The sequence below is a fragment of the Bufo gargarizans genome, chromosome 1, assembly GCF_014858855.1.
Source record: "Bufo gargarizans isolate SCDJY-AF-19 chromosome 1, ASM1485885v1, whole genome shotgun sequence".
NCBI lineage: Eukaryota > Metazoa > Chordata > Amphibia > Anura > Bufonidae > Bufo > Bufo gargarizans.
Window position 1 is genome coordinate 360,935,892 of NC_058080.1, and position 17,476 is coordinate 360,953,367.

At 43.0% G+C, this 17,476-nt stretch overlaps 1 protein-coding gene across 1 annotated transcript in view; it reads right to left on the reverse strand.

The window, feature by feature from the left end:
• Nucleotides 1-10,709: 10,709 nt before the first annotated feature.
• APC2 (APC regulator of WNT signaling pathway 2) overlaps nt 10,710-17,476 on the reverse strand; it is a 146,648-nt gene continuing 139,881 nt past the window's right edge. The window contains exon 15 of the mRNA XM_044278966.1: nt 10,710-15,882. Coding sequence (XP_044134901.1) covers nt 10,710-15,882 — 5,173 coding nt within the window. The remainder of the gene's footprint in view (nt 15,883-17,476) is intronic.

The window sequence follows — 17,476 nt, forward strand, 5'->3', positions numbered from 1 at the left end:
AGACTCGGACAAGATGAATGTCCCCTTAACCATGTCCAGAAAAGAAATAAAAAAATGTATGAATAAAATAAAAATATACAGTCAGTAAACGAATGACTAGAAAAAAAAATGTTTCACTATCCAGTAGTGGTAGACTGGTAGTTTTTTGTTTTGTTTTTCTTCCTTAAAGAGGACTTTTCATAGATTTTTATTATTTTTTGTTTTGTTTAGTTAAATGCCTTTTCTTTGCCGGGTACCCCCCACTGATGCTGCCACTCTGCCCGTTTTTTGTAAATATCGCTTCTACACCCCACTGCGTTCCCCCTGCTGTTTTCCTGCCCAGTATGCTAATACTGAGTATCGGTACAGGGAGGAGGAGACTCCAGGGTTTCTCAATGGGCGTCTCCTTCTCCCTGGCTGTGCCGCGATCCAATCATAGCAGATAGCGTCACAGCCAGGGAGAAAATAAAGCTCATCTTCTCCCTGGCTGTGGCGCTCTCTGCTGTGATTGGGTCGCGGCACAGCCAGGGAGAAGGACACGCCCATTGAGAAACCCTGGTGTCTCCTCCTCCCTGTACCGAAGCTCAGTGTTAGAATACTAGATGGGAAAACTGCAGGGGGGGGGCACATCGGGGCGTAGGAGCGATATTTTTAAAAAGAAACCGGCAGGGTGGCAGCATTAGGTCTCTAAAGAAAGGTATTTAATTAAACAAACAAAAAAATCTATGAAAGGTCCTCTTTAAAAGATCGGTATACGTCTAACCTCTTCCTGACATATGACGTAATAGTACTTGCCGCATTTTGACGTACTATTACGTTATTGTGATCAGGCAGGGGCACTGGAGCGGTGCTTGCCCGATCACTGCAGGGGGCCCGGCAGTCCTGATAGTGGGCCCCTGCTGTATCCGCTGTCATCGCTGTAAAAGCCGATGGCGGATTATAACCTTCTATGACACGGTCAGTGCTGCGGCATAGAAGGTGCATGCTGCGGGTGAGGGAGCCCTTCGGGTCCCTGTGCTGCTGTTGTGGGGACCCGTTGGGTGACAGGGCAACCCGATGGCATGCACAGGCTACCCAATGCCTTGCACGGTATGGGAACCTGCCTTCTACGGGGGTCTCCTAGGCAACATGTTAGTGTATTACTCTGTGTAATACACTAACAGAATGCATTGCAGAGGGGATCAGACCCTTCAAAAGTTGAAGTCCCAGAGTGGGACAGAAGTAAAGTAAAAATAAAAATAAAAATAGCAAATGGTGTTTTATTTAAAAAAAATTAAGTAGAAAAAACACCTTTCCCCTGATTTTATGATAAAAAATTGAAGAAAAAGGAAAAACACACATATTAGGTATTTGTAACGACCGGCTCTATAAATATAATCACATGATCCACCCCGTCCGATAAACACCATAAAAAAAAAAAAATGTTACCTTACATCACAAAAAGTGCAACACCAAGAGATCAAAAAGGCATATGTCACACAAAATGGTACCAATAAAACTGTCACCTCATCCTGCAAAAAAAATAGACCCTACCTAAGTAAATCGGTAAAAAAAAAAAAAAAGCTATGGCTCTCAGACTATGGAGACACTAAAACATAATTTTTTTTGTTTAAAAAATGCTATTATTGTGTAAAACTTAAAAAAATTTACAAAAAGTATACATATTAGGTGTTGCCACGTTAGTAACAATCTGCTCACATGAACTAACTCACATGAACTAACCCCTCAGATGAATGCTGTAAATTTGGTCACCTTGCCCCATAAAGTGTAATAATGAATTATCAAAAAATCATATGTACCCAAAAATGGTACCAATAAAAACGTCAACTCTTTCTGCAAAAAAGGAGCCCCTGTATCAGACGATCAGCAGAAAAAATAAAATAAAATGGAGACACAAAAACAAATTTTGTTTGCAAAAATGCTTTATTATATGAAACTCAAAGAAAGAAGACATATTTGATATCATTGCGTCCATAACAACCTGCTCTATAAAATAACACATGATCTACTCTGTCAGATGAAAAAAATAAAAACGATGCCTTGCCTTACAAAAAACCTTATATAGAGCAAATAAAAATCATGTACCCCAAAATAGTACCAATAAAACTGGCGCCTTATCCCCTAGTTTTCAAAATGGGGTCATTTTTGGGGGGTTTCTACTGTAAGGGTGCATCAAATGGGACATGGCATCTAAACACCAGTTCTGCAAAATCTGCCTTCCAAAAACCATATGGTGCTCCTTTTCTTCTGCGCCCTGCCCTGTGCCCTTACATCAGTTTATAACCACATGTGGGGTGTTTCTGTAAACCGCAGAATCGGGGTAATAAATATTGAGTTTTAATTGGCTGTTCCCCTCTGTGCCCAAAAAATTAAATTTAGAAAGTTCATCCCCATTTTCCTTTAATTCTTGTGGAACACCTAAAGGGTTAACAAAGTTTGTAAAATCAGCTTTGAATAACTTGAGGGGTGTAGTTTCTACAATGGGGTCATTTATAAGGGGTTTCCACTATGTAAGCTCCACAAAGTGACTTCAGACCTGAACTGGTCCTTTTAAAAAGTAGGTTTTGGAACTTTTCTTAAACATTTTAAGATTTGCTTCTAAAATTCTAAGCCTTCTAACATCCTAAAAAAATTAAATTGCATTTAGAAAATGATACCGATGAAGCAAAAAATGACTTATTCTCCTGCCTGCGTTATGTAAATTAGGCTCTTGAAGTAAAGGGGCAGCAGAAAACTAGTTCACAGCGCAGGCGCAGGAATGACTGGGTGCAGCGTGTATGCTAGCTTTAGATTTTGTGTCCGACATGATAGAAATTAGAGCTTCTATCAATCAAACGCTAAGGGGTGGGAAAGTGGGCATGGCCAGGAAAAAAATAATTCTGTGGTGCCACATTTTGGGAACCAAAACTTTAATTTTTTCATGTAGCCATAGTTTTGACAGGATGAATCCTATGTTTTTAAATGGTACATATAAACAATTGATTTGTAAGGCATAAAGATTACATGTGACAGTAGTACTGTACTTCAAAGTCTGTATTAGCCTACGTCCACATCTCTGTGACGCATCCCGTTTTTATAAAGCAGCACAGCTTACTTCTCTGTTTTGTCCAGTAAAATGTTGGGCCCCCTGATGGGGTCTGTTGGATGACAGATCTGTGGCTGCGTTGTTTTATGTTCCTAGAACAGACAAACCGAAGAAAAACACAGAATTTAACGTAGCCTAACAACATGTTTTTTGTTGCAGTTGCCAGAGCAACTTTGAATAGAAACATATTGCTAGGACTGTGAATGGGAAATGTTAATATTCTAAATGACAGCAAGAGCTACATGTAAATGTATGTATTTTTTCTTGTGTTGCGGGAACGGAGCTGCTACCCACCACCACATGTGAATAAACCATTGGGATTGTTAACATGCCTCCTTGTGTCCATTGTCACTGTCCCTCAGACAAAAGAAGAAAAAAAAGATGATCCACATATGGACAGGTCACTGATATAGGACTTATAAAGTGATCACATACTTTTTGGTGGTTTATTTTGGCAAAAGTATTTCTCTCTCTTTATTAAACCTGTACACAAAGGGGCAGGTTTGAGATGTCCACATTGCAGCAAGAAAAAGGGTTTTGTTAGAACAGGATCTGTTGTGACAGTCCAGCGAAATGTTCCGAATAAATGTGCTCCCCGTAGAAACTGCACCTTGCTTTGGGGGAAGCAGTTCAAAACCACTGGCTGTTCATGTCACGGGAAAAGGAGACTTCAGAAGAGACGGTGAACGGGATTCAAGCCGTGCATGAGCACAGTCCTAGAAAGTCGACCGGGCTGACTAGTATGGAACTACAAGTGTCACAAACCATTGTATGGCATATAAACACAGCTGAATTGTTAGCCATACCGATTACAAGATCTTCATGAGCTGAAAACGGACGGAAAAACTGAAACCCTGTGACATTTGCATTGACTTGCTGATTGGAAAAGGACGAATTTTTTTAGGCCCCTTTGTGCTGCCTGAACGTCAGGCAGATCATCGCTAACAAGCTCGTTAGCGATAATCTGCTGGTGTAATTGGATCTTTTATGTGGTCACATAAATCGTTTGCCAGCAGCATAACAGCCTCTTCTGCCGGCAATTAATGATTCTGTATGAGGACGAGCAATGGCCTTAGTGATTGCTTCTCCCCATACTGTGGAGAAGATCGCAGTATGTAAATGCAGCGGTCTCCTCCACTGACGAGCAAGCGATTGTCAGAAAGGAATGCTCCCTTCCCGATAATTGTCTGCCTTTAGAATATGGGGTTCAGAAAACCCATGTGCCCTTATTGAGTGCATGAGCGACTCGCCCAAAGTAAAAACATATTCTGTGCAATGAGCAGGAGCAAAGTCTATGGCCACTTTTTTGACGAGGATACCGTTACTGGCCACTCCTACCTGTTAGATAACGGCTTGTGCAACAGATGGAGGAAGATCTGCCAAATGTAGTCAATCAGGAGGATGGTGCTCCTCCTCATTTCCAGTTCGATGTTCAGATACCTGAATGAAACTGAACCAGAACATGGGATCAGCTGCCCAGAATAACCAATTCATCATTGTTGCGCTGGCCTCCAGATCTAACACCCTGCAACTTCTTTCTATGGAGCTACATAAAGAACTCAATGTATCTGCCCAGCCACAGGATCTGAACAACCCGAGATAAGTCCATATCTGAGGATATGCTGGCATGCATCTGGACTACCGCCTGGACATCTACTGTGTCATCAGTGGAGCTCGCATTGAGCATTTGAAGTACGTAGATAAAACTTGGATAATGTGTCTTTTCAAGTAAATAATGTTATGAATGCTGAGGCTATAATTTTGCACCATTTCTCTTGGCTCACCTTGTCTATGTGTGTGTGTATAAAATATATATATATATATATATATATATATATATAATGCGCCTCTATGCAGCATACCAAGAACTGCTCCATTGTATAGCGGCTGTGCTTGGTACTAGGGATGTCCCGATACCATTTTTTTAAGACTGAGTACGAGTACCGATACTTTTATTTAAGTACTAACCGATACCAATTACCGATACTAATTTTAACAATAAAATACACACACATGTATTTTCTGACCAATCAAAAGGGTCAAAAAAAGAACTATAACATTCCAAGGAGACATTATACTGTATGGGGGCAGCCACAAGGAGACATTATACTGTATGGGGGGCAGCCACAAGGAGACATTATACTGTATGGGGGCCACAAGGAGACGTTATACTGTATGGGGGCAGCCACAAGGAGACGTTATACTGTATGGGGGGCAGCCACAAGGAGACATTATACTGTATGGGGGGCAGCCACAAGGAGATGTTATACTGTATGGGGGCAGCCACAAGGAGACGTTATGCTGTATGGGGGCAGCCACAAGGAGACGCTATACTGTATGGGGGCAGCCACAAGGAGACGTTATACTGTATGGGGGCAGCCACAAGGAGACGTTATACTGTATGGGGGCCACAAGGAGACGCTACTGTAAGGAGTCAGGACAACAATTTTTGAAGCCCCTCCCTCCTCAGTATAATAGTCTTGTGGCCATCATACAGTAATGTATATTTCTTCTTGCCCTAATGCCTGCTTTTAGAGATCAATGTGCAGCTTGCAGGCAGGAAGGGAAGGACCAGGGCCATAGAAGACAGACGCAACACCTTTATTTCTTTCTGTCTGTGACCACTTGGGCTGGTTATAATCTTCTAACTAAGCTTTATACGCTTACTAGGGTCGGTTCCTATAACTTTTAAAACTACTGGCGAACTCTGTTTGAGGAGGCCGGAGGGTGTCTGGACTCTGGAGAGGCATTTAGATGGGAAATTCTGATCTTTTTCATGAATCGAATCTTCGGTTCACTTGCTGAGTCGGTTCTCAAGTGAACTGAAGGTCGGGAATGACTTGCTCCTGGCAATTACAGCTCTGCTGCAGTGAATGCAGTGGAGCAGACTGTGATGTAATTACAATGTATAGTTATTGCAGGGACTCAGAGAATTGTCTGAGAGTTTATTAGTTAAAAGAATCGAATGAGTCAGAGACTGTTACCGAGTCCCTGCCAGGCTTCCTGCTCTGCTACATGCTACACTGCTGCATGCACCCTGTACACACACAGCTCCGCTACATGCTATACTAATGCCCCCCCTGGACGGACTTGTCGAGACGGGGAGCCGCAGAGCAGGAAGCCTGGCAGGGACTCGGTGACACGTCTCTGACTCATTCGATTCTTTTAACTAATAAACTCAGCCGATTCTCTGAGTCCCTGCAGACTCCCCCTGTGCTGTGAGTCAGTGCTGGCTGCCTCTGATTGGTTGGAGGGCGGGGAGGGGCGGGGCTAGCTTCCACTGTAGGCTCCTATTACACTGCCTGCTGCTGCCTCTATGCTAATCTGACTGAGTGGCTTCACACGGATCGGCTCAGTCCGAGGAATTGAATCTTCCGGTTCAGTGAACTGGATCGATTCAAAAGAACGATTCGTTCATGATCCGGACATCACTAAGAAGCTGTATTTGCTGTGCGAGATGCAGGCCGCGGACGGACACAGACACATTTAGAAGCGGCGCACAGGTATCGGCAGTGGTATCGGGGACACTTGCACGAGTACATGTACTCGTGCAAATATCCGGTATCGGTATCAGGACATCCCTACTTGGTACCACAGCCCAGGACCATTCACTTGAATGGAACTGAGCTGTGCCTAGGCTAAGTGAGCAATGAACGTGAGGTCACTGGCCTAGAAAGAGAACATAGGTATAGAAGGTATAGCGGCACTAAAGGGTATACTGGCCTTAATGTGGTGGTGCACGCGGTGTTAAACGCCAGTCCGTAGCGTCCCTCCAAGTAAGCGACCAAAAAACAGTAGAACCGCAGCACTCTCTTGTCTCTATAATTCCTTTATTCCATCAAATCCATGCAACGTTTCGACCTGAACGGTCTTTTTCAAGCAACTGACAATACATCATTGCCAGGCTTAAATATCCTCCTTCTAGAAGGATGCAGGCGTACTGAGAACCTCGAGACGCCGCTACTCAAAGTGTTTTGGCGTGCGTCCAGCCATAGCACGCCTGCGCATTCACATAGGAACGAAGGGGATACTGACATGCCGCCCAGAATATGATATCCATACCCCATCTACCCCCACCAGTACTCCACCAGGTGTTCCAAAGTAAGTGCTGATTTGTGGATTTGCAAATCCTGGAAAGATGCCTTGCCTTGTTTTAAGATTGTTCATTTGTTTTTGATTTATGATGACATGTGTGTTAGCTCCTCCTAGAAGGAGGATATTTTAGCCTGGTAATGATGTATTGTCAGTTGCTTGAAAATGATGATTACACTTACCGGTAATCGGATTTTCCTGACCCCACGACAGCACCACTGAGAGATGGCTCCTCCTCCATGGACAGGAAACCTGTAGCATAAAAAGGTGGAGTCACTCTCCCACCTCAGTGGGTTTACAGAGCATGAGAGGGACTCCCCTTTTGATTAATACAATATATATACCTTTTTTTTTTTTTTTTGCATCACCACGTGAATTTCTTCACCAACCACCACCTTAGGGAGGGAATTAGACGGGTGCTGTCGTGGGGTCAGGAAAATCCGATTACCGGTAAGTGTAATCATCATTTTCCCCTCCCCCACGACAGCACCACTGAGAGAGATTACATAGAATTCAAGGGAGGGTGACCACTTCTAACACCTTAGTACCAAAAAGGAGGTCAGAAACAGAGTCGAGTTGAAGCCTATAGTGCTTATAGAAAGTAGAAGGAGAAGACCATGTGGCTGCCCTGCAGATCTGGTCAATAGAGACATTAGACCTTTCTGCCCAGGAGGTAGACATTGCCCTGGTAGAGTGAGCTTTCAGTGACAGTGGAGGGGAAAGACCAGAACACGAGTAGGCTAGGGAAATAAGTTCTCGTATCCACCTAGCAATAGTACTCTTGGAGGCCGTATTACCTTTTCGAGCCCCAGCGTATAACACAAACAAGGAAGAGGTTTTCCTCCAATCTTTTGATTTCTCCAGATAATGGATCAGGCATCTTCCTTGACGTCTTCCAGCTCTAATGTAGCTCTAATTGTTTTTAACAATTTTTCCGTATCAGATACTGGAAACAGGAATTTCTTCTCCTGTTCCTCCTCTGCGAATGATGAATCTTCTGACCTGTCATCCCCCTCATCTTCGCTAACAGACTCCGGCTCTGAGTCTGTTCTATCTACCGGCTTCTTCGATTTTTTCGCTGTCTTAAGGGATTCCTTAACCTTTGCCTTAATGAGACTTCTAATGTCCCGCATAAGATTGGGGGATTCCTCCGCCAAGGTTTTCTCAATGCAGTCCTGGCATAACTTCTTATTATAGGACGTGGACAAAGGGCATCTATATAAAGCGCACTCTTTGTTCTTTCTCTTAGATGCGGCTTTCTTAGCTGCCATCTATAAACCAACAAGGGGACACATCAGTGATTTAAAAAAACTCAGTGTCTTACCCCATCTAGAGTCTGTCCTATACCGGCTGCTTCTCTGGTTCCGTCTGCTCTGGTCTCTTTTCCTCCTCCATAATTATCCTGGAGGTATAGAGAATACAGGAATCAATATGCTGCAGGGAACAGCACCTCTCCTCTGAGAGTTCCGCATGTTCCCTGGGAGCGCCTTTAAGATGCCGCCAACCTCTCAGTATACTGCAGGAAAAAAGAGTCTGGCAGAAGCTCTGGCAATCAGGGTGAGAGCACAGCTATCCTCCGATCCGTCCTGCTGTGTTCCGATCTGCTGGAACGCATGGGTAACTTAAATATCCGGCCTGAAACCGGAAGTCGTCAGTGGAACGCACGTCTTAGCTGACGTCATTCCTGCGACTTCCGGTTTGGCGCTCCGACACGCTCCACTGCCCGGCATCCGCCCGCAATCCCCGCTGGGTGCGCGCCAGGGATGTCAGCCGTTTGGCCTGTTCCCCCTCGCCGCCTGCCTCGCGGCAACACTCGGGCCTCTCCTTTGAGGGACCGGTGCCCTCAGCCCCAGGAGCAGCAGCTGGCCCGGACCAACTCCCGTCCCTCAGTGGAACACCGGTAAGGGCTGGCGCGACCCATGGCTCTCTAGGCTTTCCTAGGATTTCCAAGCCATGGGTCCCTGAAAAGAAAACACTACAAGTCTCCAGCTCCAGGGACAGGAAACCTCACTGAGGTGGGAGAGTGGCTCCACCTTTTTATGCTACAGGTTTCCTGTCCATGGAGGAGGAGCCATCTCTCAGTGGTGCTGTCGTGGGGGAGGGGAAAAAAGACCGTTCAGGTCGAAATGTCGCATGGATTTGATGGAATAAAGGAATTATAGAGACAAGAGAGTGCTGCGGTTCTACTGTTTTTTGGCCTAGAAAGAGGCCATTGTGCTCTTTACACAGCTAATTGATGGAGGTGCTGGGAGTCAGACCTTCACACATTAGATATTGATGACATGAAGATAGACAGTCAATACTAAACTCCTGGGAAACTTCTTTATCCACCACTTCTCCACATCCTGCCCTAGAAATAATACAACATTATGAGATGGTGTACACAGTCACGACACTTTGAATTTCATAAATTGCAATATTTATTTTTACATTTCATACATAGAATAAACTAAAATGGCATTTCACCTACTCATAGAAAGAAAGCGTGAAATGTAGATACTGAGAAGCAAAGCTCCTGTTTTGTGCTAACATTACAAGTGCAACCTTCACCACCTTCCTTCGGCATCAGATACCCTTTAATGCCCATAACAAGAGTTAAAGCAATGGCCTATAGGGAACTATATTTGCAAATTGAAAGGAGATGGCTCATACACTCTATGTTCTCTCTCACCATGACGGGCGTGATTTATGTGTTTATAAACTAGGACATGACCTTGACTCTTCAAAGTTGGAACATAAATATTTCTACAAGTGTTAACATAAATTCTAAAATATTGGCACATGGGATACCTATATCTGTGACACAAAAGAGCAACAAAAAAAATTTCTGATATATAAAGTCCAGCACTCCTCCAGCTTCTCAGCTGTTCTCCTTCATTGTTGTTGACAGTAAATAACTTTAATTTGGCAGTATAAAAAGATTTACTGATATTACTTCTGCTGTTCCTCAGAGCAAACATTTTTTTCAGCCACAGTTTTTTTTTGTTTCCATAGTGTTTAAGCTGTTACAACATATTTGCAGACACATGCAGCCTGTATTGAGATTAAGGCTTTGCTCAAAGCATTTTTAGGTTTTTTGTTGGGTGTGATTTGTAATTAGCATGAATAGGACAATCAAGGCAACAGGTATTATATAATGGCTGCAGCGTTGGCTTCCGTGTGTGTGATTTGCTGTGTAATAAATATATATATACTATATATAAATTAATTGTGGTAGATTTATTTTCTTGGACAGCAAAGCCTCAATAATAAGTCTTTCTATGGGGTGGCTGGAGCAGTGTTATTGCCCTTTAGAAAATTTATGCAGGCTTATCAGTATCTATAAAGTGCCAAAAGACATCCCATCACAAGTCTTTAGTGCATGCACCTCCAGGAAGTGGTGGCATGTACAGTATGTGATGCATCTCATTTTCAAGGTGCACTGATTTTGAGGGTTGGCTGCAATGAGGAAACAAGGAACCCAGACATCAAGTCTTGCACATCTGATCAAAATCAACTGATCTTTACAGTCGTTATTCAGAGTACTCAAACCAGACTAGCATATTGCCATCAGTCACTCACTGGTTACCTTACCTGCTGCTTCCTCTGTGACTGTCACAATAGGACTTGGCACATAATTAAATGGAGTAATTCTGGCAGCCCTGCTGGGAGAACTATGCCTGCTTGTTGGTAGGTTTACCACACCTAAGGCTACTTTCCCTGATTCAGGCATTACTGTGGAAGCACCAGGTCTGTTTCTGCTTTCTATTGTGGGTGAGGTGCTGGAATTTGTCTTGTTTATAGCAAAATCTTCTGTCTGGACTACTGCATCACTTGTTTTTCTGCGCGGCTCATTAGACTCTTCTGAAAGAGGCAAAGCACATGCAGGCAGAGTGCTTCTCAAAATGTGAGGAATATCTTCATCTCTTATCCGTCTCCAAGTTGCCCTGCCTGACCCACAAGGGCTGTCAATTCTTGGAATTCTTGTACCTTCACTTTTTGATGTGCCCTGGCCTGCCCTACCTTGTACACGTGACCATGGAAGGTTAATGTGAGGAGAGGAAGAGTACCTTTTGAAAGGTTCAGGTGGAGGTGGTATATTTTTGACAGGTACCCGTGATGGACTTTCAGAACTTGTCCTTCGCAGGGGTCGGTTTGGCACTGAGGGAACTTTTGAAGACTTGTGCACTTTTAGCTCCTCACACCGCGAGGAGCAGAGAAAAACAGCAGGTAAAGCTGAATTGTTTCTGGGAGCAGCTCTGTGCTGTCTTTGAGATACAGAGATGTCAGAATGTTGACGTCTTATACCCACTGCAGATTCCTTTATGAAGGTAACCTGACGCAGGATTCCTGATTTCTCTGACTCACTGTTTCGCACCTGGTTAAGACGACTGCCGTGAGCAGTGAGTCTTTTGATAGGACTCTGTCGAGGACTTTCAGCAACAGATTCTATAGCCAAAGGTGAAGGACCCGGGGGAACACGAGGACTTGGCTTTTTCATATAAGGAATTCGTACAGGTGACTTTTGCGTTTTATTGCCAGGAACCTGAGAGTTCCTTACCCCATTTGACTTTGGAGATGGTGGAGTTACTGGAGATTGTGCTTTCCTCGATGGGGTGGAATTTCTGGAGGAGCTACAAGAAGGAGCAGCATTGATTCGAGCTGGAGGTGTAGCACTTCTTTTTGGTAAAGTCATTTCAAATCCAATATCTCCAGATTTCTCTAAGCGATGAAGACTTCTGGAACGCATACTGTTAGTGGGTTTTGTGACATCCTGAGGTGAATTATTCTGGTGTGATTGCTTGGTCGGTGATATTTTTTCTTGTGCAGGCATGTAGATTACTGTCCTTCCTCGGTAGACCATTGGGATATTAGAAGATGATTTTTGGCTGGGATTAACTACTTTTCTCCCTTTATTATTCCTTGATCCCTCACTACTGCTAGATATTTGACTTGATCCAGAGAGTTTTGAGCGTAGAGATCTATCTGTGTTTTGTTTATGCTGGCCAAATGCAGGTTTCTGGGATAGTACAGTAGGGCTAAGCATAAGGGAGTCTGAAGAAGGACCTCCAGAAACTATTGAGGATTCCCTGGAGATAGAAGCAGCTGCTTGATTTATCCAGCTGACTATGGAGTTAGCACCTTCCTTGATTGCTTCCCAGTCCACACTGTCTAGATCTGACATATCTTCATCTTTTGCTCTTTCTTTAGTGATATGCTGAGTTTCCTCTTTGTTCTCATTATTCTTCTGGTTGTGTTTCCTTTTGCGAGCTGACAATCGTCTCCTTCTAGGCATCATTGAACTTGTCCATTTTTCTTCATCTGATGTATGGTTTGGTGAGGAACCCCGCTTCCCAACATGCTTACTGGATTTCCTTACTTGTAGCCTGGAAGACTGTTTAATAGGTTTATCAATAATTTCTTGGGCATACACAGGTTCACTGTCACTAAGAGAGCTCATGGAAGAGCTTAGAGAATAGCAAGGCATTGGTTCATCCTCAATCAAATTACTAAACTTAGCAGTAGGTTGACCTGTTTTATCAGTACGAATAGATTGTTTATATTCTTGAGTTTCAGGGTACTGGCAATGCTTTCGTGAAGATTTTGATGCTTCAATTTTTCTCCTTGGAGAATTTTTGCTTGAATTTTCAATATCAATATCATCTTCATAGAAACAGTAAACCGCTTCCTCTGTAGGTGTAGTGTGACAAAATGACTGGAAAGCAAAGTTTCCTTGAGTATTTTCTCCTTGTTTTATGTCAAGTCTTGTTGGATGACTAGAACAACTGGTATCTCTTTCAGTACAATTAGAAGGAAGCTTGTGAAGGGCATCAAGGCTTCTGCTTTCATTAGTTTTTTGGTGCATTTTCAACGTAAAACTTGCATTTAAATGTCTGTTTGATTTACTAGTCATTTTAGATGAACCAGCACAGAACGCATTTTTATTTTCTTCTGTAAATGTTTCATTTTCAAGGGAAAAATTTCTTCTTCCATCTCTATGATGATGACTATCTAACATAGTTCCATAATGTCTAATTTCCATTCGGCTTTTTGGCCTTTCTCTCTGGTCTTGACTTTCTTTAAAAGAGTACTGGAGAGTTTCATCACTAAGAGAAGCAGCACTAGAGAAGTTTACAGGGGTTCCCTCTGCTGAGTCTGTGAAAGAAGAATCATCATTAATAAAATCTTTTTTAGAATGGTAGGTTTTGTTTACTGCTAGCTGTGTATGAGCTGGAACTAACATGTACACTGGTAGCTGGACAGGCTTTTTGGTCTGAGAGTTCACAATGTGTCCAGAAAGAACTGATGTTTTCATTTTACACAACCTGGGAGGCATTGCTGAGTTGATGCATTCTTTTAAAATGTCGATATCATCGTCTGAAACAAGTTCCATTTCAGATTTTTTCATAAACCCTAGAAGTCGCTCTTCACGACTATCTCCCTGTTTATCATGAGCTACAAAGTTCAAGCTGTTTTTCTCAGGAAATGGTGGAATAAGTTTGAGCTCAACATCTTTTTGAATATAATGTTCATGCAAGGGCAATGCACTTAGACTAGATGCACATGAAAAGTTTTCTGTTGGCTTTTCCACAGTAAAGTAAATCATTGAGTCAATATCTTTTGGAATCTGGAATCTCTCTTTGAAATCTGTTATCTCCATGAATTTTTTCACATTGTTTTCCCACTGAATGTTAAACTGACTGGCTTCCTTTTCAAGGTGGTTACTTGGATCAAAGATTGGTGTTTTGCTTCTGCTTGGTGGCATTGTCTGTCCAGGGCTGTCTGGCAATTCACTGGGACTAATTGTACCACTGATCATTTCACTACATGGGTCACTTTGAATAGAACTAGCAATAGAGGGGCTCTCAAAACTACCTAAAGAACTGACGGAACTACAGCGGCTCATCACTAATGGTGTCTCCTGGATGTAGTTTTCTGAGGAGCTAGATGGAGTCCTATCTTCATTCCTAGATGGTGAGACATCATGGAGGAAATGCTTCTCTGGTTTTGTCAGAGGAATAGCAATGGGCTGGGAGACATTGAGTGTATTTCCACCTTTCTCAACTCCTTTAGACCTGTCTGGTTTCCTCTTATCACCACCAGTGCAGCCATCTTCTTCAAGAATTTCCAAGGAAGAGTCACTATCTATGTCATTTTCACTGCGGCTTGGTCCATCCAGAAGGTTGTCCCCAGAAGAAAGAGAGGAAAGGGAACTACATCGGGAGAAACATATTGGAGTACCTTCTACTGCATACTTTTGCAGTGATTCCTGCTCTCCAGTTGAGGAAGAATGAACAGAGGTCTTATCTAAAACCTTTGAAAGGGTATCCAAATTTTGTGATGGAAGCATCCATGCTTTCTTCTTTACAGTAAGAGCCTGCTGAAAAATGTTGACAGGTAATCCTGACCCATTCTTTGTTAAATTGTCCATACCTGAAATGTGCTTGTAAGACGGAGATAGCTTTATGGTATGCACCAATGTCTCTCCTGAAAGTTTGTTACTGGAATCATCTACTACTGGTTCATCGTTTTTTTCAATGCTGTCCATATGTTTGAGCCCAGCAAAAGATGTTTTTCTTATTTTCAGATCATGGAGTTCATTTGGATCTACTCTGGACTGCCCATGTTTTACCTGACTTTCATTGGGGTCCTTTTTTTCTGGTTTAATAACCAGTACACTTTTTAGATCAAGGCGACTTGGCCTTTTCTGATACCTTTGTAGCTCTTCCTTATAATCCAGTAAAGCAGCTCTGCTACATGGTCTTATATGTTCTTTTGGACAGTATCCATCACTTGTGCTACCACTATTTAGACTGTCATTAGAGAGACTAGTGTAAGTTGTTTTTAAGCGCAAAAGTGCTTGAGCTCGACTTAAATTATCTCTTCTCATCATTCCACTATTGTCAGAAAGTCTGCAAGGTGAACAGGACTGAGCTCTGCCCTCGTGTAACTCATCTAAACCACAGGGCCAGTCAATACAATGGTCCTCGGAACTAAGACTGAAGCTATCATCAGAGGATGTGTGCATTGTGGAAATGTCTTCCACCAGTCTTTCTATTTTTGCTGCAGTGCAAGTTGCCAATTTCTCAGCAAGGATCTCATCTTCAGTTTTGTTTACCTCATGTTTATTGTTATCTATCTTTTCAGATTCTAAACCTTTTCTCAGTGAGGCAGTCTTTGGCACAGTCTGACCCTGGGTGATGGAGGAGTTAAAGTACATTGAAAGTACAGAAGAATTTCCTGTATCAGCACTGATGGATGTGTTTGGAATCTCATCATCATCAAAGCAGCCAGAATCAGATGCATAATCTTTTACCAGATTTTCTATGTGCCTTAAAGGTCCCTTGACTTGCTGAGATTTTAGCCCTTGTTTATCCATAGAGTCAAAAGTTTCAGCTAAGTGCTTTGCATCAAGCTCAGCTTCTAGAGCTTTTTGTTTTCTCATGTAGAGGGATGGCATGCAGGACCCTGGAGAGATAACAGAAGCATCCTTGTACTTCAATGGTCTGTGTGCCAACAAGTTTCTCAGGGCAGCTGCACTACCCATGGCAATCATCTTGTGCTTAGAATGGATAAGATTACGCAGCATACTAACACCTCCCAAATCCCAAAGTAGTTCCTGGTCTTGTGGACATCTAGCAGACAGATTCCACAAAGTCCCACAAGCATTGCTAACAATGGTCAAGCTGTGGGATTTGAGATGTTGTAGAAGAGTCTGAAGACAATTGTGATCACGCAGGATCTGCCTGTAAAACCAAATAAAAAAAATGTTAGAAATTAACACAGATTAATTAAACCTAATGAAACTGCAATAGTAAAGGACGCTGTACTGTTTAGGCTTGGTTCCTACAGGGCATCTGCGAACCCACATGCCTATGGTGGCCATGATCGCACAAATTTGAAGGTATCTATGTTAGGGCTCATGCACACAAACGTATTTTCTTTCCGTTTCCGTTCCGTTTTTTTACGGACCGTATGCGGAACCATTCACTTCAATGGGTCCGCAAAAAAACTGAAGTTACTCTGTGTGCATTCCGTTTCCATTCCGCCAAAAAATTGATCATGTCCTATTATTGTCCGCATTACGTACAAGGATAGTACAGTTCTATGAAGGGCCAGCTGTTCTGTTCCCCAAAATAAGGAATGCACACGGATGTCATCCGTTTTTTTTTGCGGACCGCAAAATACATCCAGTTGTGTGCATGAGCCCTTAACCTGTGGATTTGTGCAGCTACTGACCACCACAGGTTGGCGAGATTGCAGTCACCACATGGGAGCACAGGATTATGGTTATGATTCTTGCCATCATGGCTGATGGTAAATGACTTGTCATTGTCAATAAACAATATAGATAAATCTAAATGTAGGACAGGTCTAGATGTAAGGCAGCTTCGTTGCTGGCTTAGATTTAGACCATTTTCTATGCCTAAAACAGTAGTAGAAAATTATGAATGATACAGGCCTGTCCCTGACCATGCTATGCCCACTTTTCTAGACTTGGCGTATGTCTGTATAGTAAATGACCCCCTTAATGTTGAAATGGTTAATGCATGGTAGTAACTACCAGGTAAGGCTATCTTCACACTGGCGTTTCTGGGTCCGCCTGTGAGATCCGTTTCAAGGCTCTCACAAGCGCCCCAAAACGGATCAGTTCAGCCCCAATGCATTCTGAATGGATAAGGATCCGTTCAGAATGCCTCAGCTTGCCTCCGTTCAGCCTCCATTACTCTCTGGAGGCGGACACCAAAACGCTGCTTGCAGCGTTTTGATGTCCGTTTGAGGAAACTGAGCCAAATGGATCCGTCCTGACTTACAATGTAAGTCAATGGGGACGGATCCGTTTTTACTGACACAATATGGTGCAATTGAAAACGGATCTGCCTCCCATTGACTTTCAATGTAAGTCCAAACGGATCCGTTTGCATTATCATGGTAATGCAAACGGATCCGTTCTGAACGGATACAAGCGTTTGCATTATAGCTGCAGATCCGTCTGTGCAGATACCAGCCGGATCCGCACCTAAACGCAGGTGTGAAAGTAGCCTTAGTATAGGCACAGCAACTGCTATGGGGCCCAATAACTAAGGGGGCCTATTTCCACTCAAATTAGGTGCACCTAGTGATAAAATGTTTATAAGGTGCTGTGGAACATTTAATACAACCCTATTCTAAGTTTTACCATGAAGCCTCATGGTAACTTCTTCTGTTTGTGTTATCCCTTCTGCTCGACACTGGTGACATCACCATATTAGTCCTGTACTGTGACATCACTGTTTTTATGAGTCCAGTATTGTAGCATCACTGAGTAGATTATTCCTGTACTGTGACATCACTGTGTGC